The following is an 11,302-nucleotide window of genomic DNA, read 5'->3' as shown; positions in this document are numbered from 1 at the left end:
ATATAGTGTCTTGTGCCTTAAGGCAATACTTAGAATTATAGAGCTGGAAAAGAGCACAAGGACCATCCATCCCAACTGCCCGCCATGCAGGAATACACTTCTACAGGCTTAAATTCTATTTTAGTCCTTACTCGAATAGATCCACTGAACCCATTTTCTACATGTTGACTCAAACAATTGGGTCGATTCTAGTTGGGACTAACCAATAAGGTCTAGTCATTGTTTGCCAAACCATTCCCTTGTTTCCTGAGTTAAATAGAACAAACATCCAACAGACTTTGGCAAGGCTCAGCTGTTGTGCTTAGCTTATTTTCAATTTAGAAACCTGTTTTCAGAACCTTGTTACTGTCTCTGTTGCTAATACTGGTCTGGACCTAGATTTAAGTACTTGTTTATTGGCAGAAATAGACATCTCAGCCTCCTCCCTTCTTACAGCAGTGCATATAGCCCCTTAAAATGCTATGTGGAGGACTGCAGATTGGAGTAGGTTGCAATGTGGTGCAAAGATCCTACCCCCAAACACATGGAAGAAGCCTTTGCCTCATTTTGAAGAAACACTCTTGCAAGAGGATTATATTCAGCAGAATACCCCAACTCCCTATGTAGCATTTTCATGGGGCATGTAGAGGACTGCTGCAAAGAGTCCAGTGGGTGATGCCATTAAGTCTTGTAATGACATTTACTGGATAAATGTGCAGGCAGAGTTGGCATCTTGGTTTATGGCAAGGCTTAGTACCTGCGTCCCCATCTGTGTTGTGTGTTTTCCTGTAGGTGAGTACTTGTTTGAGGTTTGGAGGCTGTCAACTGGGCTTTCCACTTCATTTCCATACACAAAGGATTTTTTTAATTCAAATTGACATTCTCACACACCTAGGCCATATATAAGTCTGTCCCTGGCTTACTACTCCACCAAATGCATCCGAGAAAGCAAGACTTAAGTCTACAAAAGCTCATGCTGCCAACTTCTTTCTTTAGTTAGTCTCAAAGGTGCTGTAAGATTTCTCTACATCCTGTTATGTTTTTGTTATATTTAATAGAATTTCGTTGCTAAAGAGAGGTATCACCTGCTACAATTAGCTTATATATACTCAGCTAAAAGTTGATCTCACCTATAAGTCGAGGGCAGGTTTGGGGGCCAAAATTATGGATTTTGATATCACCCATGGATAAGTTGAGGGTAAAACTTTGGGGCATGTAACAAAGGATGTAAAGGATGATGCAAAGGAAAATGATGCCAAGAACTTAGAAAATTCCAGCAGACATCAATTGTTTGTTCTGATCCTAAAGGCTGCATAGATGAGAGAAGAGAGGGATCCATTCTTCTTTTTGGTGCTGCCAGGGTGGACTAAGCTTTCGCCTTTTACCTCTCTATTCAGGAAAAGGGGATGACTCCATATAAGTTAAAGTACAGTACTTACATTGACCCGTGGATAAGTCGACCCAATTTTTTGGGGTCAATTTTTTGGCTAAAATTTCTAGACTTATAGATGAGTATACACAGTAACTCTTAGTAGAAGATGTGTCACATCTGTGTGCACAAACCCATTTCAGAGATTATCCTTTGGGCCATGGAAGCAATTTTCCACGACTGCTCCTGCTGTCTAATGAGTGCAACCAAGCATATACATATAGTTAATGAAATGTGCAAATACTATTTTTTATATACATACAAAGCAACTTTCATTTCAAGGAATTTAAAAATCCTCCAGAATCAGTTGCACTTTCAATCATTTCTTTTATCCATGAAATGTAGTTGGATACTCTGGTGTAGGCGCCATATTTCCCCACTTCAGCACAGCCTTCACCCCAGCTGACAATCCCCAGGAGATACCAAGTGTTGCGATAAGCTACAGCAAAAGGGCCCCCACTGTCTCCTTCGCAAGCATCCCGGCCTTCCTCAGCATAGCCTGCGCAGAACATGTTGTCCGTAATGACCTTCTCTGTTGATTGCCTGCAAGTCTCCATGCTCACAACAGGCAACTTGACTTTCATGAGAAAGCGAGTTAACCTTCCCTTGGTGTGAGTAGCACCCCATCCACTAACCATTCCTTGACTCTGTTCTTCGATCAGCAAAGCAGCAAGATTAGGACTGGGGAGGCAGATGGGGAGTACATGCTGGCTGAAGACAACATCACTGGTCAGGCGGATCAATGCAATGTCATTGTTGTAATTCTCTGAGTCATACTGAGGATGCCTCCAGAACTGTCGCACTCGAACTTTTTGTTCATCGCGTTCTCTCTGGTATTTGTCAAAGTCTCCTGAAAGGCAAACGAAAATGTGAAAGAATTTGATTCCTTTCTATAGCGAATATAAAGAGAAAGGTATTAGTCCACAAGAAAAAACATCCACTGTTGGGCAATGCATTTATTAAAGCCAACCACAAGTGTACAAATTTTCAAATCTTGATCAGGCTGGCAGCACAAAAATTTGAGAACAAAGGAATGGAAAGGAGTGTTTTTGGAAAATTAAGCCGGACATGTAGCTACATGTTCTTGGTAAAGGAAAACCAAGGAAGATGGATTAAGAATGTCCCCAGGCAGAAAAGGAAAGAAGTTCAGAAATCCTACTAAAATAATTAAGTTAATCTGCAATGATATTGTAAAAGTAAGGCAGTCTGTCAAAATAACACAGCTTCTGTCTGATACCCTAGAGCCTTGGGCAAATCATACTCTCCCAGACTCAGAGGAAGGCAATGGCAAACCTCCTCTGAATCCATCTTGCCAAGAGAACTCTGTGATAGGTTTGCCTTAGGGTTGCCATAAGTTGGAAACGACTTGAAGGCACATGACATACACACAAAATCTTTTGTTTGGTTTGTGGCTCTGTAAAACTCACCTACAGTAACATGATGTGGAGCAACAGTATCGAGGCAGTGTGCTGCAGTGAGCACCCATTGACTGCTGATTAAACTGCCCCCACAAAAACCATATCCTCTCTTATTTTGGATGAGTACCTAGAAAGAAAATGTTCAAAAATTCACTTAAAGCCAACTCACTTTATTGCAAGGGAATCAGGTAGGGAACTTAATAAGCTGTGGCAAGAAAAAAAGAAGGTCCCTACATGCAGGAATAAAGTTCTAAATAAACACACAATGATGAGGGGCAACCTGTCTCTTCATGTGTGTGATCTTTGGCCCATGGTGGCGGTACCTTTTTACAGAATGGGAATAAGGTAGTTCCAGCTCTGGCACAATGGCACTATCTTCCTAGCATAAGGTCAATTATCCTAATAGCAGTATCCATCAGCAGCACTCCCCTTCTTTTATGGGGGTACAGCAGTGCTGTTAGCATGGAAAGTTGTGACTTTCATAGTCAGGTGCCCCAGCTGGCCTGTAGAAGTTTGTGGCTTTTCAAAAACAAAAGAATTAGTTTGAAGCAGGAGTGGGTGACTATGGGAGAACCAGTGTGGCATGGTAGCTTTGAGTGTTGGACTATGACTGTGAAGACCAGGGTTCAATCCCTGCTGAGCCATGAAACCCACTGGGTGACCTTGGGCAAGTCACACTCTCTCAGCATCAGAGGATGGCAATGACAACCCCCCTTTGAAAAAACATGCCAAGAAAACCTTGTGATAGGTTCACCTTAGGGTCGCCGTAAATTGGAAATGACATGAAGGCACAAAACAGCAGCAAGGGAAACTATGGAAGGCTAAGGGGTATCATTAATCCTCCCCAAGGAGACCTGAGAGAGCTGAACATCTACAAAAAACATTTTGCTTCCAAATACCTGTAAGCTCCCTTTAGGGGACATGCAAGCACTTTTGCTCTTGGGCAGTTTTAGGCCCAGGGGAGCCCTTTTTTGATAGCACAAAGTGAACAGAAGTTATTTCCAGTTCACTTTCTGATTACAAAAAACCCACACCTCTTCTGACCTAAATTGGCTGGGGGGGGGGCATGGCAAAAATGTCCCCATGTCCCCTAGAGGGCATTTTGAGGTAAAAATATTTTTTTAATATTGTAATCCTTCCCCTTCCCCCCAGATGGCCTTGTGGGACCTTATATGGTCCAGAGACCACACATTGTCCAGCCTTGGTTTAAAACAATATAGGGGAAGCCTCAAGCTCATGGACCTGATCCTCCCCTACAGAGGCTCCATGCCCATCCCTCTACAGTTAATGCCAAAGGGGAATGGCTGTTATCTCCCATCTTTAACTGTCTGTTACCTGTCCCTGCACAACTCTAACAACATGAAATGAGACAATTTTGTCAAAACAGTCAAGAAAGTTTATCTATACCTGCCAAGGGCAGTCTCCTGGGCGACAGAAAGTGCCTCCAACTACTCTGGCCCCATCCTCTGCACTAGTGAAGTTGTAGTTTAGCCAGGTTTGCAAATCTCCTTCTGTGAAGCTTCCCCACCTTTCTTCCACATTTTCTTCCTCTGTCCCTCCTTCCACCATTGTCTGGTTCAAACCCACTGAGAAAGCTTGAGCTGACGTCTGATTCCAGCGGTCCAGGTTTTCCTCAGACACTGTTTCATTCAGCCCAGGATTATCCCAAGTATTAGTTGTGTTCAGCTGCCTGTGTTCAACTGATTCATCCTCAAAAGAGCGTGTGGATTTTTTAACCAGTCCACAGGGAAAACGATCTTCAGGGGTAGAAATTAGACAGATCCATTCAGTGTAAGCCTGTTCAGACAACTGAAAGGAGTGGCCCTATGCTTCATGAAACTTTTTTGGTGGGGAAACATAAAAATTTAAGGTGTTAAAACAAATATTGGGGGGAATGACATCTAAGCAATCTGTTTATACTTAATAAATAAATAAATCTGTGTCACACTGCAAAATACAAACAATTAAGTATATAGGCCAGAACACACCAGGGTAGTAACAAAAGCATAACCTAGAGTTATGTATTCATGACTGTTTCTTTTCCACGCTTCCTGTGTATTCCATATTTTAGGGGATATGTAGGGACCATGAAAGTTTCCCAATCCCTACTTACCAGACAACAGTCACTGTATTAAATAGGAGTCTGTTCCCCTGTTGATCAGGAAGCAGCTGACTGATACTCCTACCTTTATTCCTTGACACAAGTAATCTCTGGTGAGAGAAGGAATTATGTCAGGGGCCCTGCTTTTGGTTGTCACACCAGGGATCACTTGTGGGAAGGAGTGGGACCATCAGTCAGCTGCTTCCTGATCAACAAGAGAACAGTTCCTCCATTGACGGTTGTGGCTGTTGGCCGGTAAATGGGGATTGAGAGTGTCAGGTGAGAGATCCTAAGTAGATCCAGAATTATGATGGTTAAACCTTCATATCTGCCTTTGTGAATTTTGGCCATAGCTGGTACAGTGCAGTGAACAGACTGTTCATAGGCATGTAGGGTACCTTGTAATGTGTACATGCTTATCCCCATAGCCCACTGCCCAAGGACTGTCCACAATGCAAACAACTGTCTAAACCCACACCAGCAATCCAGTTCTGATAGTCTTCTTCTCCATCAGGTCTCTTGTAAAGTGAATAGATCCTAATTTGCTCTTTCAAGATAAAAGAACCCTGAATTTTTTTGCATTACAACAGGGATAGCTCACAATAATATATTGTTATAGAGAAAATGTATCTTTCTGCCCAACCTGAAGCTATTGTGAAGATTACAATAGGGAAGCCTGAGTAGAGTGGCAAGTGACACTGCATCCCTGCTAATCAAAAAGGCCTGGGGCCTCAACTTGGATAGCCCTAACTCCACTACATCACTATTGTTGTTATGAGTGTTGGAAATAAGTTTCAAAGCCTCTTCAATTAGGAACTCTTTCTGGATGCCTTTGGCCAAGCTATCCTTCCTCTCCAAGTGGTAGAGCCAAATGAGATAAAGATCCTCATCTCCTTTGTAAGATGGAAAAGCACTATTCCAAAAATATGGTAGAAATTTCGTCACATTTGGTCCTGCCATATCTCTCCCAGCCTGTCTAAGCTCAGCCACCGCATTCAACAAGTGTTGTCCATTACCTGATGGCATGCACCTCTTCCCATCTTCACTTAGAGTGTATCCCAATGCACAGGAGCAGATCACACGAAGCGACTGTTCAGTATCTTGACAATATTGCCAGCAGCCACCATTCTTGTACCAACAGTCAACTTTTTCTGTATTAGAAGTATACATTTTACTTGGGCTATCATTACAATCCTTCCTCCAATACTGTTAGCTTTTTAACAATGACTACCACTGTGACATGAGTACAAATCACAGCTCCAGACTCTGACCACTCTCCTAAATTTAACATGTTTAGCTTGTTATTATTTGTTTTAAATTTCATAATGCATCCTCTTGTTATTTTTTTAATTTCATAATTTCAAGCCTAACAAAGTCATCATCCACTGGATGGATCTAGTCCTCCAGGGCAGAAGGGCTTGGAAAAATTATTTGCTTGAACTCAAATTCTCCTAAATTCCAGCCACCGTAGTCAAAAACTGTAGGATATGTTAGGAGTTGTAGTAACCTTAGTGTTGGGAGGGAGAGATTGGAACTCTGGATTGTTCTTGCCACTTTGAAAACAATTATTACCTCTCCCAGATCCTTCTCCAATGCTTGATCAGTTCTCTCAGCACTGACCATATCCACTGTTTATTTGGTGGCCATGAGGCTTGCCTCCAATCACACATGTTGGCTCCTGTGGCATATAAAAATCTCTGGATTGTAACCTATTATATTTTATAATATAATACATACAACCTGGAATCTTTTTATTTGTATAAGATATTTACCAGTCTTGCTGCACTGTACTCCTGGAACTACCTCCCCGAACATCTGTGGACTATCTCTTCTTTTGCCAGTTTGAATTATATTTTAACTGCATAACTTGCTTAATTTTGTATAGTTTATATTTTATGAGTTTTAGATTGTACGCCATTGGCAAATTATATGCTGTTTTGATGTTGCCTGTAAAGGGCCATGCAAATTTGTGGTGCTATATAACAATAACAACAACAATAATATTGCAAGCATCTTGACTCTTTGAAATAATATTGATTATGAGTTCAAATTTTCCCTCTGCCTGGCTACTTCTGACTATTGGACAGGATCAAGATTCAAAATTACCTGAACAGACTAGAAAACTGAGCCAAAGCTAACAAAATGAAATTCAACATGGAGAAATGTAAGGTACTGCACTTAGGGCGAAAAAATGAAATGTACAGATATAGGATGGGGGACACCTGGCTGAACGAGACTACATGTGAAAGGGATCTAGGATTCCAAGTAGACCATAAGTTGAACATGAGTCAACAGTGCGATGAGGCAGCTAACAAGTCAATGCAATTTTAGGCTTCATCAATAGAAGTATAGTGTCTAGATCAAGAGAAGTAATAGTGCCACTCTATTCTGCTCTGGTCAGGCATCACCTAGAATATTGTGTCCAGTTCTGGGCACCACAATTCAAAAAGGACATTGAGAAACTGGAGCGTGTCCAAAGGAGGGCGATTAAAATGGTGAAGGGTCTGAAAACCATGTCCTATGAGGAACGACTTAGGGAGCTGGGTAAGTTTAGCCTGGAGAAGAGAAGGTTAAGAGGTGACATGATAGCTCTGTTTAAATATTTGAAAGGATGTCATATTGAGGAGGGAGCAAGCTTGTTTTCTGCTGCTCCAGAGACTAGGACCCAGAACAATGGATGCAAGCTACAGCAAAAGAGATTCCACCTCAACATTAGGAGGAACTTCCTGACAGTAAGGGCTGTTCGACATTGGAACAAACTCCCTCAGAGTGTAGTGGAGTCTCCTTCTTTGGAGGTCTTTAAACAGAGGCTGGATGGCCATCTGTCGGGGATGCTTTGATTTAGATTTTCTGCATGGCAGGGGGTTGGACTGGATGGCCCTTGCGGTCTCTTCCAACTCTACGATTCTATGATTCGATGAACCATGATAGCAGAAGACCTGAATATTGAACAGGTTCATTAATATCAGACTCGGTTTACAGTATATTCACCACTTACCTATTTCACAATGACTCCCTCCAAACCTTGGGGGACAAGTACAGGAATAAACGTAGTATTTCACTTTGCAGACTCCACCATTCTTACAAGTATTCTCTTTACAAGGAGTTAAATCTGTTAGAAAAGTTGGTGATAAAAATCAAGGTAATTTTTTTTTAACAGACTGCATTTATTTATAAAGTTAACCTGTGAAATTACCTGGCATTACATGGTTTGGAGTTATCCTTAATTTGATACAATGTAAACTTTACATGTTAACCTTCAAGAAAGCTCACCTGGAAGCTGTGCACTCCTCTTTCTCTGTCCTAATAAAGCTATGCCCACTTGGACCCCTTTACATACCCACTGCCACGGCACACTCCCACAGCCCCCTAAAAGAGAGATCTGCCCACTCTATGTAACTGTGTCACTCTGACTACTCACCTCCTTACCAGCTTCAGACTGTATTGATTGCACATCTATGCACTGGTCGAAGACATCTGCCATCTACTGGCAGCTTCAAACACTTGGCTCTATTACAGTTAATTAAAATTAATGACTATATTTAAAAACATACAAACCTTAAAAACAGTATTTTATGCCAAGTCATGGTTGACCAGGTATCATAGTGTTGGGACCATGCTCTGACGCACGGACACACATTTCCACACCATTTCTGTGAGTAGAATCTGGATTTTCTTCCTGACTCCTTCAGCCCTCTGTGGTACTTACAACCTACTCTGGAGAGTTTCTGTTGGTAGAAGCTGCCTAGTCCAAAGGAAGTACATTATTGGATCCTGGCCAGCAATCATTTGAGTGTTAAACAGTGTATTTCACAGCATTAAAACTTAAGATGAAATACTATATGTGAAAACAATATATTAAAATGGAAATACATACAGCAGACTAAACATCCAACATAGATTACTCTAACAAAATGTACTACTCTACTGTTAATGTAGAACAGAGTAATATATGTTTTTTTCAGATTCCATTCTCAGGGATCCTGTTTTTCATTAAATTCAGTGAGATTTACCCCCATTTCAGCATGTACAAGATTATAATCCAAAACAATTTAGCAGATAAAAAGCCTGCCAGAATGTGTTTTACAAACAGTGGTGCTAATGTGAAGCCGAAGGCTTTCATGACCGGCATCCATTGTTTTTTGTGTTTTTTTTCAGGCTATGTGGCCATGTTCTAGAAGAGTTTATTCCTGACGCTTTGCTCTGTGGCTGGCACCTTCAGAGAATGCTGGAATGGAAGAGAGTAGGGTCACACAGTGTGTGTGTGTGTGTGTGTGTGTGTGTGTGTGTGTGTGTGTGTGTACCCCACTCTCTTTCATGCCAGCATTCTCTGAAGATGCCAGCCACAGATGCTGGTGAAACGTCAGGAATAAACTTTTCTAGAACATGGCCACATAGCCCGAAAAGCCCACAAAAAACTATAGTGGTGCTAATCACTGGCCGTCCGGATGTTTTTGACTGCAGAGCCCAGAATCCCTGGCAACTGGCCAGACTGGCTGGCACTTCTGTGATCCGAAATCCAAAATCACCTGGAGGACCATATTTGAGAGCCATTACTGTGTATGATGACATGTCTAAAGAGAGGGGACCAAATGAAGCCTCCAAAGCCCTTGTTTCAAGCTAGCTGTCTGTTGCCCATAGTAGCAGGGGAAAGGGGCAAAATACACTCCTACCTTTGTAATCAAACCAGAACTCCATCTGAAAAAAATAATTATAAAATTATTTTATTGTTCTATTGATAAACAAGACAAAAAGCACTATGTAAGAGGTAAGTTTTTCCACAGGTTTAAATTAACTTGAATTGTTCTGTGAAATGACATGTGACTTACAGTCTGATTCTAGTACACATTGGATCAGGGTCAGGTAGAACTCCACAAAATGATATCTTGCTCACCATTCCAATGCTACAAAGCTTTAACTTTCAATTTCTTTACGTAGCACATTACTCACATTTAAGGAAATGGAAAGAAAACCATAGGAAAGAAAATGATTCCTATTCCTAACCTACCATCACATTCAGTGTGATATTTTATATGCTAGAAGTGGAGTACATGGGCCTCTTGAGAGGATACTGGACTGCTGCTCCCATGATCCCTTATCACTGGCTGTTCTGGCTAGTGTTGAGGGGAGCGGTAGTCCTACAACCTTTGGAGGGCCACGCATTTCCCACCCTACTATAAGAACTGTGAAAGCTGGCACAAAGTTTTATCCACTAAAGACAACAGAATAAAGCAGCAGAAAATAATGATTTCAGCTTATAGCCATTCATGCATTAGCTCAGTTTGATTTTAACATCTGTAAGGATATCTCACTGACTTTTATATGCTTAATCATTCATTTAACTGTTACAGTAATTTTAATGAGTTCCTCTATTGCTGAAGTGTGACTCGGACAGTTTTACAACTTTATTATATAAATTGTCTAAGTGGGACACTGGACTATTTTGCCCTTATTTGATCTTATAATTCACAGTATACATGGTATATTTAGATAGATACGCCTCCTTGTTTTTCACTGCTGTTAGAATTAGCTTTAGATTTCCTAAAGTAAAGCTTCTCACCGTTTTTTCCTGTGATTTAAAAATCTCTTTTGCCTCCTCAAATGAACACTTTTCTTCAATGCATTCTCTTTCCAGGTCTCCTGGGCGAAACTCCTCTAAGAACTGGTTGGCACGTTTATGAATCCTCAGAAACTGTGTCGCCTCGACTTTTCTCCTAAAAACTATGAATCCACAATAAGATAACACTATTGATCCTGCTTTTTTTCTCAATACTGGCTGAAAACCCCATGGTATACAATAGTATTTACTTCCAAGTCTGTACATAGGACTGTGTTGTACAACTGTTCATCTTGAGGTGGATGGAACATTAAGTAAGGTCTGTCTCCATTACACAAATTAAAGATTAGTTGCAGATACTTGACTTTAATTCCACCACGGTGCTTATTTCAGAGCAATAATTCCCTGAGTATAATTAAACCCACAGTATTGATTTAGGATACAAGTTATGGAATGCTAAAATTTAAACGTTGATGGTGGTAGGTCTAAACTTTGAATATTAAACACTGCCCCATATTTTTTTTAAAGGCTGAAACCATTTTGGTTAGTCTCAACTACAGTAGAAGTATTCAATTAATTGTTGAATGGTAAGTCAATACATTGGTAAATCCCATTGATTCAATGGGTCTACTTTAGGTAGGACTAGCGACAGGACAAGGCCTGTAGCTTCATCTACATTTTGTAGATAAGATAAGAGGTGCTTACCTGATAATGAACAAGGCATATTGATGCAGAAAGAACAGATGAATAAAAGAAGCATTGCACCTAGGGAAGCTCTAGCCATTGTACTGCCAAAAGGGACAGAATATATTACTTTG

The 11,302-nt window shown here is 40.9% G+C and overlaps 1 protein-coding gene across 1 annotated transcript; it reads right to left on the bottom strand.

Annotated features, from left to right (window-relative positions):
- Positions 1-1,648: 1,648 nt before the first annotated feature.
- On the bottom strand, positions 1,649-11,302 carry LOC149318362 (coagulation factor X-like). Its single transcript, XM_089509531.1, has 8 exons — positions 11,190-11,302; positions 10,488-10,648; positions 9,601-9,625; positions 7,926-8,039; positions 5,944-6,078; positions 4,234-4,583; positions 2,836-2,953; positions 1,649-2,258 (listed from the first exon to the last, which is right to left on the bottom strand). Exons 1-8 carry the CDS (start codon positions 11,266-11,268, stop codon positions 1,681-1,683), a joined length of 1,560 nt encoding a protein of 519 aa, XP_089365657.1. The 5' UTR covers positions 11,269-11,302; the 3' UTR covers positions 1,649-1,680.

Source organism: Sceloporus occidentalis, unplaced genomic scaffold (assembly GCF_023333645.1).
Source record: "Sceloporus occidentalis isolate IW3139 unplaced genomic scaffold, rSceOcc1.0.p SCAF_2, whole genome shotgun sequence".
In the NCBI taxonomy this organism is placed as follows: domain Eukaryota; kingdom Metazoa; phylum Chordata; class Lepidosauria; order Squamata; family Phrynosomatidae; genus Sceloporus; species Sceloporus occidentalis.
Note: the sequence above shows the minus strand (reverse complement) of the source record. Positions and strands in the feature narration are given on the sequence as shown.